The sequence below is a fragment of the Pristiophorus japonicus genome, chromosome 3, assembly GCF_044704955.1.
Source record: "Pristiophorus japonicus isolate sPriJap1 chromosome 3, sPriJap1.hap1, whole genome shotgun sequence".
In the NCBI taxonomy this organism is placed as follows: Eukaryota; Metazoa; Chordata; class Chondrichthyes; family Pristiophoridae; genus Pristiophorus; species Pristiophorus japonicus.
Genome location: NC_091979.1, coordinates 289763342 through 289781045, shown reverse-complemented (window position 1 = coordinate 289781045; position 17704 = coordinate 289763342). Strand labels below are relative to the sequence as shown.

The window sequence follows — 17704 nt, the reverse complement described above, 5'->3', positions numbered from 1 at the left end:
GACACAGCCCCGCCAGATGCCACCCTTCCCTATCTAACCAGTGGAAGGAAATGGCCACCAGAATACCAACACTCATGAGGTCACAAAATGATCTACTCATGTGCCCAACTGCTTCAGGGGCTTAAACTTTTGGTAAAGCAACTGTATCATTAGATTTATCACAGTTGTGACATATTATAATTGTCAACATAAAACAGATGGTAATCAGAGGCAGTTCTGTCACCACAACAGTAATGATAATTAGAATCTGTTCTGTCAACATGCGTAGCTAATAATCAGGTGATAATTACAAGTCTTAAAGATCGTTTGACTTTTTTGAAAAATGAACTCAAATTAAAATGAGAAAAGTCACTTTCAGCTTAGAACAGTAAATAAAAGCTGCTGCAGGAATATATTCAGTGGGCGAAATCTTTAGCTCCATACCATCGGATTTTTCAGTGCTATGGGCGCCGTTTTGTGCCGAAAATGGCCTGAGTGTCATATGCGAACACTTCTGGTGCATGTCACACCGGATGCCACCTTGGTGAGGGTGGTAGGGCGAGCGTGAGGAGCATGCGCCGGAAGTATGCAGATTGCGCAGATCGTGGCATCAATCAGGGTACAACGCTGAGGGTATGGTGAGAAAGCAGGAATGGGGTACTGAAGTTGCATGTTCAGCCATGAACTCATTGAATGGCGGTGCAGGCTAGAAGGGCCGAATGGCCTACTCCTGCACCTATTTTCTATGTTTCTATGTTGACGCCAACGCTGCCATTTTCGTCGTCAAATCTGGAGTTAACGCTCTGTGTTAACGACACACATCTCAGCAAGGCCCCCCAGCAATGTTATTGAAAGGGATTAGCAACCACTGGTTAGTTGTTGAATGATTTCTACTGGCACTGTGTCAGTTTGTGGAACTGTTTAGAGCTTTCCAGAGTTGTTTAAAGTTGGTGTGGTAACAGGGAGTGCTGCTGCATGTGGGGATACCTTGGGGCCGAAATTGCCCTCCATCCCAAACAGGGCGCACTGACTGTTTCTTTAAGTTTTTCTCTGCTCCAAACCATGGGGCGGAGATCCAATTGAAATTAAGTATTCGATTTTTTTTGGATGTCGTGCAGCTGCGAGGCGGAAGTGCACTTACAGCAGGTTAAAGGGAGGGCTGTAGCGAACTCGGCTAAGTTTTTACTTAGGGAGGGTTTCGGCCGGGCCAGTGGCCTCCCAGCCAATAGGAGGTGCCAGGCTGCCTGTTGGTGGCCCGGTTGAACCCATGGGCATAATTGTTGGCCCGACCTGGCAGTCAGCCGACCAGCAGCGCAACCTCCCTTTTTAAGGGCGGACATGCCGCCCAGCCACAGACAGTTCACCACTGGGGAAAGCTGTCGGTAGCACCAACTTCCGGCGGTGCCGCTCCTGCGGGGCAATTTTGCACAGGGCAATTTCCCGCGGGGTTTGGAAAGCGGGTCGCCGCCAGTCGGTAAGGGGTCGGCGCGTGTCCAAAGTGGCGGGAAAATGGGCGGTGTGGTAACCCGTTCCCGCTGCTTTCAGCCTGAGGGCAATTTCAGACGGGTCGGCCTATCTGTCTGCGCTGGGTCGGTAAGGCCTCTCCGCTTCATTCCCGCCAGTTGGAGGTGATAATGGAGCTTATAGAGGGTGGCAATTTCAGCCCCCTTGCTTCTGATTTAATGGGATCTGGTCAGACCACTTGCTCCCAGTTATGGCTGCTCCAATTGTCATCCCCCTTGGCCTGTAGCATGACAGGAAAATGGTGCAGAGGCAGCAAAGAAGAAGACCAGCTGCTCACAGAGGGAGAAGGGATCTCTGCAGGAGGCCATACCCACCTAGGGTCTTCTGAGAGCAATTCTCTTACCTCAGCCTGAGCCAGGAGCAGTATGTAAGGCGTCTCCGCTTCTCGAAGGAGATGCTCACAGAATGCTTGCAACCAGACCTGCAGCCTCACACCAGGGCAAGGACAGCACTGCCAGCGGCCCTGAATTTCTTCTCGTCGGGATCTTTCCAGGCTGGAGCAGACGACATCTGTTACATTTCTGTTCGCCATACACTGCTGCGTAAGAGAGGTAACAGACATTGTTAATGCCAGGAGAGGGGACTTCATTGTCTTCTCTCTGACCAGAGAGGAGCAGGTGGAGCATGCACGTGGCTTTGCCAGAATAGTGGGCTTCCCCATGGTGCAGGACGCCATCCACTGCCACACGTGGCTTTGTAGGCACTGCATCTAAATGCTGAGATGTACCACAACTGCAAAGGTTTCTACTCGCTGAATGTGCAATTGGCGTGCGACCACGCTTACAACTGGCTGATGACTCCCCTCTGCAACCCAACACTTCTGGCCAGCACTTATATAATTTCAGCCATGCTGCCATGAGGAACCTCATCGAGCAAAACATCGGGATGCTCAAGCAACGTTCCACTGCCTTGACCGCTCAGAAAGAGCCCTCCTATACTCACTGGAATGGGTGTCCTAATTCATGGCAGTCTGCTGCATCCTCTACAACTTGGCCATCATGAGAGCGCAGCCCTTGCTACCATGTGTTCCGTGACCACCTCAGGAGGAGGAGGAGAAGGATGAGGACGTGGAGGAGGAGTGGAAGAGGCAGCCTGCAAATCCACTTTACAGGCGGGCTGCCCATGAGCGCATCATCAGACTCCGGATCCCCTGAAAGAAACTCCAGATCCCTGTTTCACAATACTTCCTCTCCTTACCATCCCTCTGTCATGAAACATCATCCGTCCTCTTGGCCACATTGCTGAAATGAAAGTCACCACAGAACTAACATTTCAAACCAAATTTATAAATCATTCAATCCAATTCTATGTAACAAAGTCAACTAATCACCCTTGTGCATTCCCTTAGTACCCGTCTTCTGTGTGCCTTTTCCTGTCCCAGTGCTGCTACGAAGAGCTACCCCAGTGGCTGCAGCATTGCTGGTGGAAGGCTGCTGACTTTCAGTGGGGAAACATAGAAACATAGAAAATAGATGCAGGAGTAGGCCATTCGGCCCTTCAAGCCTGCACCACCATTCAATAAGATCATGGCTGATCGTTCAGCTCAGTACCCCATTCCTGCTTTCTCTCTATACCCCTTGATCCCTTTAGCCGTAAGGGCCATATCTAACTCTCTCTTGAATATATCCAATGAACTGGCATCAACAACTCTCTGCGGTAGGGAATTCCACAGGTGAACAAGTTTCTGAGTGAAGAAGTTTCTCCTCATCTCAGTCTTAAATGGTTTACTCCTTATCCTTAGCCTATGTCCCCTGGTTCTGGACTTCCCCAACATCGGGAACATTCTTCCTGCATCTAACCTGTCCAGTCCTGTCAGAATTTTATATGTTTCTATGAGATCCCCTCTCATCCTTCTAAACTCCAGTGAATACAGGCCTAGTCGATCCAGTCTCTCCTCATATGTCAGTCCTGCCATCGCGGGAATTGGTCTGGTGACCCTTCGCTGCACTCTTTCAATAGCAAGAACGTCCTTCTTCAGATTTGGAGACCAAAACTGAACACAATATTCCAGGTGGGGCCTCATCAAGGCCCTATACAACTGCAGTAAGACCCCTCTGCTCCTATACTCAAATCCCCAAGCTATGAAGGCCAACATACCATTTGCCTTCTTTACTGCCTGCTGTACCTGTATGCCAACTTTCAATGACTGATGTACCATGACACCCAGGTCTCGTTGCACTTCCCCTTTTCCTAATCTTCCGCCATTCAGATAATATTCTGTCTTCGTGTTTTTGCCACCAAAATGGATAACCTCACATTTATCCACATTATACTGCATCTGCCATACGTTTGCCTGCTCACCGAACCTGTCCAAGTCACCTTGCAGCCTCTTAGCGAGAAGATTGCAGATGGCCTTGCTGAACACCCTCGAGCAGCCGTGGGCCTCGAAGGCCTGACTGTAGACTGCACCACCTCTGCATGGGCTGCAGCAATCTCGGCTGGATGGCTGACAGGCAACAGAAAGAGCACTGGTGGTGTTGCAGTGATGGAAGTATGAATGCTGTCATCCTGAGAAAAGTCGGCAAGTTTGTGCTCCATGGACCGCTGCCACTCCCCCCGGGACAACACCTCAGCATTCCTACTAATCTGTTCGAGGACACATTGCTGGACTGCTATGACACCCTGCAAACCTCTTTGCACATTGATAAATGCAGCCATGATGGCAGCAGTCTGAGCTTGTGTAACAGCATGCTGAGCTTCTATGACAAAAGCCTTAGCTTTCACTGCAACACTCAAATGTTGGGGTCACTTCCACTTGTGCTGCAATGGAAGCTGAGACATCGCCCATCAGATCTTGAATCATCGTTGGGTCTACAAGTGCTCTAATGGAGTTTCCCATCACTTTCATCCTGAAAATCATGGGCTCCAAGCTCTGTGCAAAGCCCTGGAGCCAGATTCCTCCATGCTCCTTAACAGTGACAACAGGCTCTCTGGCAGGCTTACCAATTCACCAAGCATTTCTATGTGCATGTCCTTCTTCTGAAGGCCGCCCCATCGAAGTCTGAATCCTCTGCAACAGAACTCTTGTGCAACCTCGCTCTCCTGTGCTACCCTTTCCCCCTGCCCTGGCTGCAGCCCACTCGCCACTTGCAGATCCCGCCTCTATATTACCCTCTAAAGTAACACAGTGTCAATTTCTGAGCTGATGCCTGTGAGTGTCAGATTGAGTAATGGTGCCTCTTGTCCATCACTCTCTTGTTCTTCCTGTACTGGCTAGGAAGCTTGGAGTTCTTCTGAACTAGGCACAAGGGTAGCATTGTGGTGAAGGGAAGTGGGGAAAGCAAGATGTGCATGCTTACACCATCAGCAGTTTGTAAGTGAGAAGAGATTGTGGGATGAGGAGGAAATGGTATTTGAGAAGGAGAATTAGGTATGAGCATACCATGATCTTCAATAATTTCAGTCTTGCCGATCGCCACGGCTTAATGGCAGTCCCTCCAATAATGTCTAGTACAGTCTCCTCCAGCTGGGTCAGGATATGCAGCTATGCCTGTCCCCCATTGGTTTAGTTACTTCTGTCTCCTGTTGTGTGCCACCTTGGCCTGTAAGAGAAAGGGAAGTGTGTCAGTGAGTGTGGTGTAATGTGTTTGGTTGATGTGTCTGTCATGGTTGAGTAGCTGGCAGTGTGTGCAAGGTGTGGGATGTGGGTATGAGGCTTGCAACAATGGCAAGTGTGTGAGGGTGAGGTGAAGCAATGAATGTGATGTATAAGTCGTGATTGATAGAGATTGTTGGTAGGTGAGTGATGGGGATGTGGTGCATTGAACAGTGTGTGAGGCTAATGCTGCATTGGGTGGGGTATGGCTTTTGAAGATGCATTCACTGACCTTGACTACTCGTGTGAGGCCATTAAACTTCTTTCGGCACTGGATCCAGTTCTTGTGCAAGACTGCTGGCAGTGACTGCTTCAGCTATCTGCTTCCACTGCTTTCTTACTGTGAGTCTGGAGGGTGTCCTGGCTCCCTGTGGGTATAGCACCTGTCTCCTCCGTTCAACCCCTGCACTAAGGCCACCAATGTTGCGCCTGAGTTCCGAGGTGCCCTTTGTCTGCCCTGTTGAGCCATAACTGTTTTATAGTTGCCTTGGCAACAAGTACAATAAGGTGCTGAATGCAGAATGCACCTTCCCTTTAAGAAGTGCAGACTCTGTATAAAACCATAAACTTGGGCCCCTTGCTGAGCGCTCAGTCACTCAGCAGTGCCCTCATCACTGGTGCAAGCATCAATAATATTAATTAGCAGGCAGCATGAATACCGCATGCTACCTGGACTACTTTCAACAGACACAGGCCGATCACGCATCCCGATTCCCGCACCCATTTTCAGGCCTACTTCAATTTTCAGCACATAGCTTTACCGTATGCATGTATAAAAGACTCATAATAAAATTTACCTGAATAAAGTTTTTGAAATTAGTCCTTTAATTTTTCCTCAAATGACTTTGAAAAACAGTGAGCAGGAACTCTTAGAAGATAAAAAGATATATTCCAGTAGTTCAGCTACTGAATAGTATTGAAGCTCACTGGGAAATTGGATACACTGCATGTGCCCAGATTACACTGCTCACAATGTCATAGCTCTGGGCAAAGTCACATCCAAATCCAGGGTGTTGGGTCAAGTTGAGGCCTTTCAAATATTTTTTTAATCACGCTATTAAAAGATACAAAATACAGTTTGATTGATGATTGTAATCATGTTAATGTGCAGTATGTAATTTATGATTTTTAAAAATCCGTTAAATCCTTATTTTGAATAGTAACATTTTAGTTGTTGAGCAAAAAATTACTGGTTGAAAATGTTTTGGAAGGCATTTATAGATTTGTGGGGAAAAGGTAATAGTGGCACCTGGTGGCAGCAGTTTCCAGTATAATCATGGGCATAGGAAGTAAGACAGGAAGCACATGCAGATGTAAGATTTTTAATAAAATATAGATAGATGTTGTTTCTCTTCTTGGTTGAATACAGATCTTGCTTGACATTATTATACTACTACCAATATCAATAAACTGCTATACTTCCCAAAGACTTCAGTAAAATGGAGTGGAATAATAAGAATTGTTTGATGTATAATATTTTATTCCCTAACCTATTCAGATGGTTAGTCTAACCAGAACCATGTTTAAAATATACATTCCATTCAAATTTGTCAGAGGAGGTCAGTTCTGATTGTCATGCAACATTCATTTTGGAATAATCCATGTGATGATGGGACTGTATTACTAACTATGAGGAAAGATTGAATAGACTAGGCCTATATTCCCTGGAATTTAGAAGAATGCGAGGTGATCTCATTGAAACTTATAAAATTAGTACAGGGCTTGACAGAGTAGATGCAGGGAGGATGTTTCCCGTGGCTGGGGAGTTGAGAACTAGCAGTCACAGTCTCAGAATAAGGGCCATTTAGGACTGAGATGAGGAGAAATTTATTTACTTGGAAGGATTGTGAATCTTTGGAATTCTCTATCCCAGAGGGCTGTGGATGCTCGGCCATTGAACATATTCAAGACAAAGATCGAATAGGGCGGGAAGATGGAGTTGAGGTAGAAGATCAGCCATTATCTTATTGAATGGTGAAGCAGGCTTGAAGGGACAAATGGCCTACTCCTGCTCCTATTTCTTATGTTCTGATAACACTTCTCACAACTTGCTCTAACTGTGTCTAGGCTCTCTTTGCTGTTGGAATTAGCCCATCTCGCATTAGAGGTGAAGGATCCTGAGATGGCATCATGTTGTATTAATGACCTCTTAATGGCTGACCTAAAAGTAAGTAACAATATGCATATATTTATATAATTCAAAGCTTGACACTAAGATTTTGTACATAACAATTTTAGAATATGGTAAATTATGTAAACACAGAAATGACACATTCAATATTTCCATCATGATTATACATAGTTATATTTAAAGTATTTGCGCTCAAATATTTGAGCAGAGAATGCCTGCATCTACAATTTGAGTTCCAATAACAATATGAAGCCATAATATTTCCTTTGATGTTACAACAACTATAAAGTTATTTTTTTATTACTAAATTGAATCTTGCCCCATTAGTAGCAACGTTCTCACCTGGTTCCATATGACGATCTGTCTGGTTAACCCATATGCCAATTTCTAGGCACACATTTTATAACACTTAGTGGATTGAAATTTCTTTGTTAGTTCATGTTTTACTTTGGGAAGCTTTTGATATTAACAATTTTACATTTCTGATTGATTTTTATAATCAGTTTATATTGAGCATGACATAATTTCTGAAAATTTCAGATCTGTATATCAGAATAGTTAAAGTGGAAATAAGTATTATGATGTGGCCACTCATACTTACCGTAACAAATAGTAGGAAATTAAGGCAATATGTAATGCGTTTTCCATCATGGTGGATAATAATTTTTGCACAGACCCACATTATTGCTTGCCCAAGATTTTGCGGCAAGCTTTATCGGTACCATTCTTGATTCAGCCACAATGCTGCTGGTGGCTGTGAGGACCCGGAGGGCTAAATGGTTCCCTGGAATCAGTCTGGTGAACCTTTGCTGCACTCCCGCAATAGCAAGAATGTCCTTCCTCAGATTAGGAGACTAAAACTGAACACAATATTCCAGGTGAGGCCTCACCAAGGCCCTGTATAATTGCAGTAAGACCTCCCTGCTCCTATACTCAAATCCCCTAGCTATGAAGGCCAACATACCATTTGCCTTCTTCACCGCCTGCTGTACCTGCATGCCAGCTTTCAATGACTGATGAACCATGACACCCAGGACCCATTGCACCTCCCCTTTTCCTAATCTGCTGCCATTCAGATAATATTCTGTCTTTGCGTTTTTGCCCCCAAGGTGGATAACCTCACATTTATCCACATTATACTGCATCTGCCATGCATTTGCCCACTCATCTAACCTGTCCAAATCACCCTGCAGACTCAGGTGAATTAATAATGGGGAACAAAGAAATGGCAGACCAATTGAACAAATACTTTGGTTCTGTCTTCACGAAGGAAGACACAAATGACCTTCCGGATGTACTCGGCGACCGAGGGTCTAGTGAGAAGGAGGATCTGAAGGATATCCTTATTAGGCAGGAAATTGTGTTGGGGAAATTGATGGAATTGAAGGGCGATAAATCCCCAGGGCCTGATTGTCTGCTTCCCAGAGTACTTAAGGAGGTGGCTCTAGAAATAGTGGATGCATTGGTGATCATTTTCCAACAGTCTATCGACTCTGGATCAGTTCCTATGGACTGGAGGGTAGCTAATGTAACACCACTTTTTAAAAAAGGAGGGAGAGAGAAAATGGGTAATTATAGACCGGTTAGCCTGACATCAGTAGTGGGAAAAATGTTGGAATCTATTATTAAGGATGAAATAGCAGCGCATTTGGAAAGCGGTGACAGGATCAGTCCAAGTCAGCATGGATTTATGAAAGGGAAATCATGCTTGACCAATCTTCTGGAATTTTTTGAGGATGAAGCTAGTAGAGTGGACAAGGGAGAACCAGTGGATGTGGTGTATTTGGACTTTCAAAAGGCCTTTGACAAGGTACCACATAAGAGATTGTTGTGCAAAATCAAAGCACATGGTACTGGGGTTAATGTACAGGCGTGGATAGAGAATTGATTGGCAGGCAGGAAGCAGAGAGTCGGGATAAACGGGTCCTTTTCGGAATAGGAGGCAGTAAATAGTGCAGTACCACAGGGCTCAGTGCTGGAACCCCAGCTCTTCTCAATATGTTCCTTAGCATCCTCCTCACAGCTTACACCGCCACCCAGTTTAGTGTCATCTGCAAACTTGGAGATATTACACTCAATTCCTTCATCCAAATCATTAATGCATATTGTAAAGAGCTGGGGTCCCAGCACTGAGGCCTGCGGCACTCCACTTGTCACTGGCTCCCATTCTGAAAAGGACCCGTTCATCCCGACTCTCTGTCTTTTGCATTTGTGTGCTGCTAACTGTGAGATCATGCAACTGTCTCTGGCAGAGCCCAGGAAGGATCCAGAGGCAAAAAGGTTGAGAGCGCTTGTGACTTTGGCAGCCACTCGTAAAGCATGGCCACCAGGTCCAGTTAGCAGCAGGTCTTGTTCCAGAAGGCTGCAAATATCTGCCACCACCTGATGCGACACCCAGAGACTCATCAGACACTGATGTTCCGACACAATGTAGACCTCTAAATGTAGACCTCCTGTGAGTTGCACCTCTCTGCTCATACTCTCTCTCCTGTTGGAGCTGCAGGTCTGTGGGTAGCAGGCTGTTGCTGGTACCGCTCCTGCTGCTGCTAGTGCTGCTGGTGGTCATCTTGATCCTTATCTGAGGTCCTAAATAGCACAGCATAAGTGCACCCATGCTATATATGATAGATCAGAGCTCCACAGTGCAGATTAGACCTCCGAACCTCCAAAGTGTCGATAACACCTTCAAAGTGTGTAAAGTAACCTCCAAAGTGTGTAATGTAACCTCTCAGCACAACATTTAGCGCCAAGGCCTTTCGCAGCTGCTTGATCGTAACATCAATGCGATAATGTTAACAGCCCAGATGCAAAATTGACTGCCTTAGCGCCTGGCAAGAACAACGGCAGGAAGAAGAGACTGGCCGCTGTAGAAGCGGCATTTAAAGGGATCAACATCTGGTTTAATTTTAGTCAGCAATCAATGCTGCCTTCTCAGTTTCACATAGTGAAACAGCTGTTTTCAGTGAGTTTAACATTTCTTACTTTCAGGAGTGTTCTGCCTGCTTAAAATTTGTCAGTTTCATTCTGCTGAGATTGCGAAGTCCTACACTTGGATACGTTAATGGGGGCTGTACTGGCACTCGACCTCCCCTCTGTTATATATGTAAACTCTGTACAGCCCCCAGAGGGCTCATCCCCTGGAGCCTGAAGGGATCCCATAATCCCTTGGGAGCACAAGTATTTAAGGAGGCCTCACAGGTTGGAGAGGCACTCTGGAGACCTGCAATAAAAGACTAAGGTCACACTTTACTTTGAGCTCACAGTGTTCAGTCTGACTCGTTCTCCATACATAATAACTGGCAAAAAGATATAGATAGCGAACCCAAAGATGCAGAGAACAGTGGGCACCCTGGAGAAATTCTCGGAGGGAGATGATTGGGAAACTTTTGTGGAGCAACTCGACCAATACTTCGTGGCCAACGAGCTAAATGGGGAAGAGAATGCTGCCAAACGAAGGGCGATCCTCCTCACCGTCTGTGAGGTACCAACGTGTGGCCTCATGAAGAATCTGCTCACTCCAGCGAAACCCACGGAGAAATCGTATGATGATTTGTGCACACTGGTCCGAGAGCATTTGAACCCGAAGGAAAGCGTTCTGATGGCGAGGTACCGGTTCTACACCTACAAAAGGTCTGAAGGTCAGGAAGTGGCGAGTTATGGCGGCGAGCTGAGACGCCTTGCAGAACATTGCGAATTTGAAGAACATTTGGAGCACATACTCAGAGACTTTTTTGTACTTACCATTGGCCATGAAACCATACTTTGCAAACTTTTGACTGTAGAGACCCCAACCTTGAGTAATGCCACAGCGAGAGTCCAGACGTTCATTTCCACCAGTGACAATAGTAAGCAACTCTCAGCACACAAGTGCTGCTACAAGTACTGTGAACAAAGTGATGTTGTTTTCGAATCGCAACTTACAGGGCAGATCACACATGCCTGCAGCTGCACGTCCACAGATGTCTCAGAGTCCACCATCAAGGGTGATGAATGCAAGGCCATTAACACCTTGTTGGCGCTGTGGGGGTGATCATCGTTTCCATTCATGCCGATTCAAAGGGTATGTTTGCAAGGGCTGTGGAACAATGGGACACCTCCAACGTATGTGCAAGCGAGCTGCTAATCCTGTTAAACTTGTTGCAGAAGAGGACAGATTCACGGAGGGTCACGACGAACAAGAGCTTCAGACCGAGGAGGCAGAGGTACATGGAGTGCACACGTTCACCACGAATTGTCCCCCGATAACGCTGAATGTTGAACTAAATAGACTCCCGGTGTCAATGGAGCTGGACATGGGCGCGAGCCAGTCCATCATGGGCAAAAAGACTTTCGAAAGTTTGTGGTGCAACAAGGCTTCAAGTCCAGTCTTAACTCCAATTCATACGAAACTAAGAACTGACACGAAAGAACTGATTCCCGTAATTGGCAGTGCTACCGTAAAGGTCTCCTATGATGGAGCGGTGCACAAGCTATCACTCTGGGTGGTACCGGGCGATGCTCCCATGCTGCTCGGCAGGAGCTGGCTGGGAAAGATACACTGGAACTGGGACGATGTCTGAGCGCTATCGCCCGCTGACGATACTTCGTGTGCCCAGGTCTTAAACAAGTTCCCTTCACTGTTCGAACCAGGCATTGGGAAATTCCAAGGAGCAAAAGTGAAGTTCCACCTAATTCCGGGTGCGCGACCCATCCATCACAAGGCGAGAGCAGTACCGTACATGATGAGAGAAAGGGTAGCAATCGAGCTAGACTGGCTGCAACGAGAGGGCATCATTTCACCGATCGAGTTCAACAAGTGGGTCAGCCCGATTGCTCCTATCCTCAAGGGAGACGGCACCGTCAGAATCTGTGGCGATTACAAAGTAACTATCAATCGTTTCTCCCTGCATGACCAATACCCACTACCAAAGACCGACGACCTCTTTGCAACACTGGCAGGAGGAAAGACGTTCACGAAGCCTGATCTGACTTCAGCCTACATGATGCAGGAACTGGAGGAATCATCGAAGGCCCTACATGTATCAGCACGCACAAAGGTCTTTTTATTTATAACAGATGCCAGTTTGGAATTCGATCAATGGCAGCGATATTCCAAAGAAACATGGAAAGCTTACTGAAGTCGGTCTCGCACACCGTGGTCTTCCAGGACGACATCTTGGTTGCAGGTCGGAATACAGCCGAGCATCTGCAGAACCTGGAGGAGGTTCTTAGTCGACTCAACCACGTGGGGTTCAGGTTAAAATGCTCGAAGTGCATTTTCCTGCACCTGAAGTGGAGTTCTTGGGAAGGAGGATTGCGGCGGACGGTATCAGACCCACCAACGTGAAGACGGAGGCAACCGAGAACGCACCGAGGCCACAGAACATGACAGAGCTGTGGTCGTTTCTGGAACTCCTGAACTATTTTGGTAACTTCTTACCAGGTCTCAGCACACTGTTAGAACCACTGCATGTCTTACTACGAAAAGGGAACGAATGGGTTTGGGACAATAGCCAAGAAAATGCCTTTGTAAAAGCGAGAAAATTGTTATGCTCAAAGAAATTGCTTGTGTTGTATGATCCATGTAAGCATTTGGTACTAGCATGTGATGCGTCGTCATATGGCGTGGGTGTGAATTGCAACAAGCTAATGATTTCACGAAACTGCAACCGGTTGCTTATGCATCCAGGAGCCTGTCTAAGGCTGAGAGAGCCTACAGTATGATTGAGAAAGAAGCATTAGCATGTGTCCATGGGGTAAAGAAAATGCATCACTACCTGTTTAGGCTAAAGTTCGAATTGGAAACTGACCATAAGCCACTTATATCCCTGTTTTCTGAGAGTAAAGGTATAAATACCAACACATCGGCCCGCATCCAGAGACAGGCGCTCAAGTTGTCCGCATAAACTACGCCATCCGCCACAGGCCAGGCACAGAAAACTGTGCTGATGCTCTCAGTAGGCTGCCATTGCCCACCATGGGGGTGGAAATGGCGCAGCTCGCAGATTTAGCCATAGTTATGGAAGCATTTGAGAGTGAGCAATCACCTGTCACTGCCCGGCAGATCAAAACCTGGACAAGCCATGACCCCTTATTATCCCTAGTCAAAAGCTGTGTGCTTCACGGGAGCTGGTCCAGTGTCCTAGTGGAAATGCAGGAAGAGATAAAACCGTTCCAGCGGCGCAACGATGAAATGTCTATACAGGCAAACTGCCTTCTGTGGGGCAATCGTGTAGTGGTTCCCAAGAAGGGCAAAGATACCTTCATCAATGACCTCCACAGTACCCATCCAGGCATCGTAATGATGAAAGCGATAGCCAGATCCCACGTGTGGTGGCCCAGTATTGATGCAGACTTAGAGTCCTGCGTTCACAAATGTAATACATGCTCGCAGTTAAGCAATGTACCCAGGGAGGTGCCGCTAAGGTTATGGTCTTGGCCCTCCAAACCGTGGTCTAGGGTACACGTCGACTATGCAGGCCCGTCCTTGGGTAAAATGTTCCTTGTCGTTGTAGATGCGTACTCCAAGTGGATTGAATGTGAGATAATGTCGGCTAGCACATCCGCTGCCACTACTGAAAGCCTGCGGGCCGTGTTTGCCACACACAGCCTATCCGATGTCCTGGTGAGCGGCAACGGGCCATGTTTTACCAGTGCTGAATTCAAAGATTTCATGACCCGTAACGGGATCAAACATGTCACATCTGCCCTGTTTAAACCAGCGTCCAATGGTCAGGCAGAGAGAGCAGTGCAAACATCAAGCAAGGCTTGAAGAGGGTAACTGAAGGCTCACTGCAGACTCGCCTAACCCCAATCCTGTTTAGCTACTGCACGAGACCCCACTCACTCACTGGGATCCCACCTGCTGAACTGTTGATGAAAAGAGCACTTAAGACAAGGTTCTAGTTAGTTTACCCTGATCTACGTGAACAGGTAGAGAGCAGGCGGCTTCAACAAAGTACATACCATAATAGCGCAAATGTGTCATGCGAGATTGAAATCAATGATCCTGTATTTGTATTGAATTATGGACAAGGTCCCAAGTGGCTTCCCAGCACTGTCGTGGCCAAAAAGGGGAGCAGGGTGTTTGGGTTAAACTTTCAAATGGACTCATTCACCGGAAACACTTGGACCAAATCAAACTCAGATTCACAGACTATCCTGAGCAACCCACCTTTTTTGGACCCTACCTTTTTTGATCCCCAACATACACACCAGTGGCAACCGGCACCACGGTTAAACCCATCATCCACAGTAAACCAACAGGACACATCACACCAGGCAGCCCAGCAAGGCCGGCTGCACAGCAGCCCAGCGAGGGACCCAACAAATGATCCAACAATACCAGCTTTCACACCGAGACAATCAACCAGGGCAAGAAGGACCCCAGATCGACTCACATTGTAAATAGTTACACCATTGACTTTGGGGCGGAGTGTTGTTATATATGTAAACTTGTATTTACTCTGTACGGCCACCAGAGTGCTTATCCCCTGGAGTCCCAAGGGATCCCATAATCCCTTGGGAGCACAGGTACTTAAGGAGGCCTCATAGGTTGGAGAGGCACTCTGGAGACCTGCTATAAAAGACTACGGTCACACTTTACTTTGAGCTCACAGTGTTCAGTCTGACTCTTTCTCCATACATAACACCCTCCAGCATCAATGTTGGAGGCAATGGAGGCAGAGAGAATGATTGGAAAATGGGGCCAGTGCTCTCAACAATTGGTGTTACCCTCCAGGATATTCCGAGAGCACTTCTCCTTCATAAATTTAACTGAGGAGCAGTGTCTTAAAAGTCACCACTTCAGCAAGGAGGTGGTCACAGAGCTCTGTTACCTCCTGCAGCCAGACCCTGAGCCTCAGCTCAGAACTACCACGGCTCTCTCAGTGGCAGTCAAGGTCACCAACGTTCTCAATTTCTATGCCACTGGCTCTTTTCAGTCTGTAGCACGAGACTTATTCAACGTATTGCAGTTCGCTGTCCATTGCTGCCTCCAGGAGGTCACAGAGGCTCTCTGCAGAAGGAGAAGGGACTACATTTACTCCCATTACCAGAGAGAAGCAGGACGAACGTGCATGTAGCTTTGCCAGATTAGCAGGCTTCCCTGTGTGCAGGGCGCCATTGACTGCACTCAAGTTGCTTTGCTGCAACCCATAACAATCCTGAGGTGTTCTGTAACCGCAAAGACTACTATTCACTTGGTGTGCAACCACAGACAGCGAATCCTCACTGTCAATGCCCGCTATCCTGGCAGCAGCCACGATGCCTTCATCCTGTACAAGACAAATATACCAGCACTCTTCCAATTTTGCAGTTGGCTGGTCGGAGACGAGGTCTATCCGCTCACCAGCTGGCGCATGACTCCCCTCCGCAACCCCAACACTGCTGCTCAGTACGCATATAGTGAGACCCATACCACAACCAGGAACATCATTGAGCAGACCATCCGCTGCCTTGACCACTCGGGAGGAGCCCTCCACTACTTGGCTGAACCAGTGTCCCTTTTCCTCGTGTGGTGCTGCATGCTGCACAACTTGGCCATCATGAGGACAAAGACATTGCCACCAGGCATAGCGGGACTACCTCAGGAGGAGGATGAGGAGGAGGAATAGGAGGAGAAACAACAATGAGGGAAGAGGTAGCCACTCAATCTAAAAATAAAATCTGGAATAAAAAGCTAGTGTCAGTAATGGTGACCATGAAACTACCAGATTGTCGTAAAAACCCATCTGGTTCTCTAGTGTCCTTTAGGGAATGAAATCTGCCACCCTTATCTGGTCTGGCCTATATGTGACTTCAGACCCACTGCAATATAAATGCCCTCTGAAATGACGAAGCATGTTGTAACAAACACAGTTGTAGCAAACCATTACAGAAACCAATTATAAGAATAAAACCAGACGGACCACTTGGCATTGACCTCGGCACTGGCTTCGGACATGACAACGGCACACCCAGACCACCCAGTCCAATCGACACTACAAAATCCTCCTCACTAACATCTGAAGACTCGTGCCAAAATTAGGAGAGTTGTCCCACAGACCAGACAAGCAGCAGCCTGACATAATCATATTCATAGAATCATGTCTTTCAGCCAATGTCCCAGACTCCTCCATCACCATCCCTGGATATGTCCTGTCCCACCGGCAGGACAGATTCACCCGAGATGGCGGCACAATGGTATACAGTTATGAGGGAGTGACCTGGGAGTTCTCAACATTGACTCCGAACTCAGAATGTACTCTGGGTGGGGGACTTCAATGTCCATCACCAAGAGTGACTCAGTAGTACCACTACTGACCGAACCCTGAAGGAAATATTTGCCAGACTGGGTCTACAGCAGGTGGTGAGAGAACCAACACGAGGGAAAAACTTACTTGACCTCTTCCTCACCAATCTACCTGTCGCAGATGCATCTGTCCGTGACAGTATTGGTAGCAGTGATCACCGCACAGTCATTGTGGAGATGAAGTCCTGTCTTCACGCTGAAGACACCCTCCATTGTGTTGAGTGGCACTAACACTGTGCTAAATGGGACAGATTCAGTACAGATCTAGCAGCTCAAAACTAGACATCCATGAGGCACTGTGGGTCATCAGCAGCAGCAGAATTGTATTCGACCACAATCTGTAATCTCATTGCCCAACATATTCCTGACTGTACCATTACCATCAAGCCAGGGGACCAACCCTGGTTCATTGAGGATTGCAGCAGAGCATGCCAGGAGCAGCACCAAGCGTGCCTAAAAATGAGGTACCAACCTGGGGAAGCTGCAACACAGGACTACATACATGCTAAGCAGCGGATGCAGCATGCTATAAACAGAGATAAGCGATGCCACAATCAACGGATCAGATGAAAGCTCAGCAGTCCTGCCACATCCAGTCGATAATGGTGGTGGACAATTAAGCAACTAACAGGAGGAGGAGGCTCCATGAATAGTCCCATCCTCAATGATGGCAGAGCCCAGCACACAAGTGCAAAAGACAAGGCTGAAGCATTTGTAACTACCTTCAACCATAAGTACCGAGTGGATGATCCATAAAGGGAGTTAGATGTGGCCCTTATGGCTAAAGGGATCAAGGGGTATGGAGAGAAAGCAGCAATGGGGTACTAAAGTTGCATGATCAGCCATGATCATATTGAATGGTGATGCAGGCTCGAAAGGCCAAATGGCCTACTCCTGCCCCTATTTTCTATGTTTCTATATCGGCGTCCTTCTGAAAACCCCACCATTACAGAAGGCAGTCTTCAGCCAATTCGATTCACTCCACCTGATTTCAAGATGTGGCTGAGCGTACTAGACACAGCAAAGGCTATGGGCCCTGGTAACATCCCGGCTGTCGTGTTTAAGACTTGTGGTCCAGAAGTAGCCGCGCCTCTAACCAAGCTGTTCCAGTACAGCTGTAGCACTAGTATCTACCCGACAATGTGGAAAACGGCCCAGGACAAATCTAATCCGGCCAATTGCCGCCCTATCGGTCTACTCTCAA

The 17704-nt window shown here is 47.2% G+C and overlaps 1 protein-coding gene across 2 annotated transcripts in view; it reads left to right on the top strand.

The window, feature by feature from the left end:
• The window catches only part of LOC139260323 (cilia- and flagella-associated protein 46), a 681403-nt gene that overhangs the window by 42019 nt on the left and 621680 nt on the right, over nt 1–17704 (top strand). For both annotated transcript variants that reach the window (XR_011592768.1, XM_070876797.1), the window contains exon 9: nt 7166–7265. Coding sequence is in view for 1 of the 2 variants with exons in the window: in XM_070876797.1 (XP_070732898.1) it covers nt 7166–7265 (100 nt within the window). In the remaining variant the exon portion in view is untranslated. The remainder of the gene's footprint in view (nt 1–7165; nt 7266–17704) is intronic.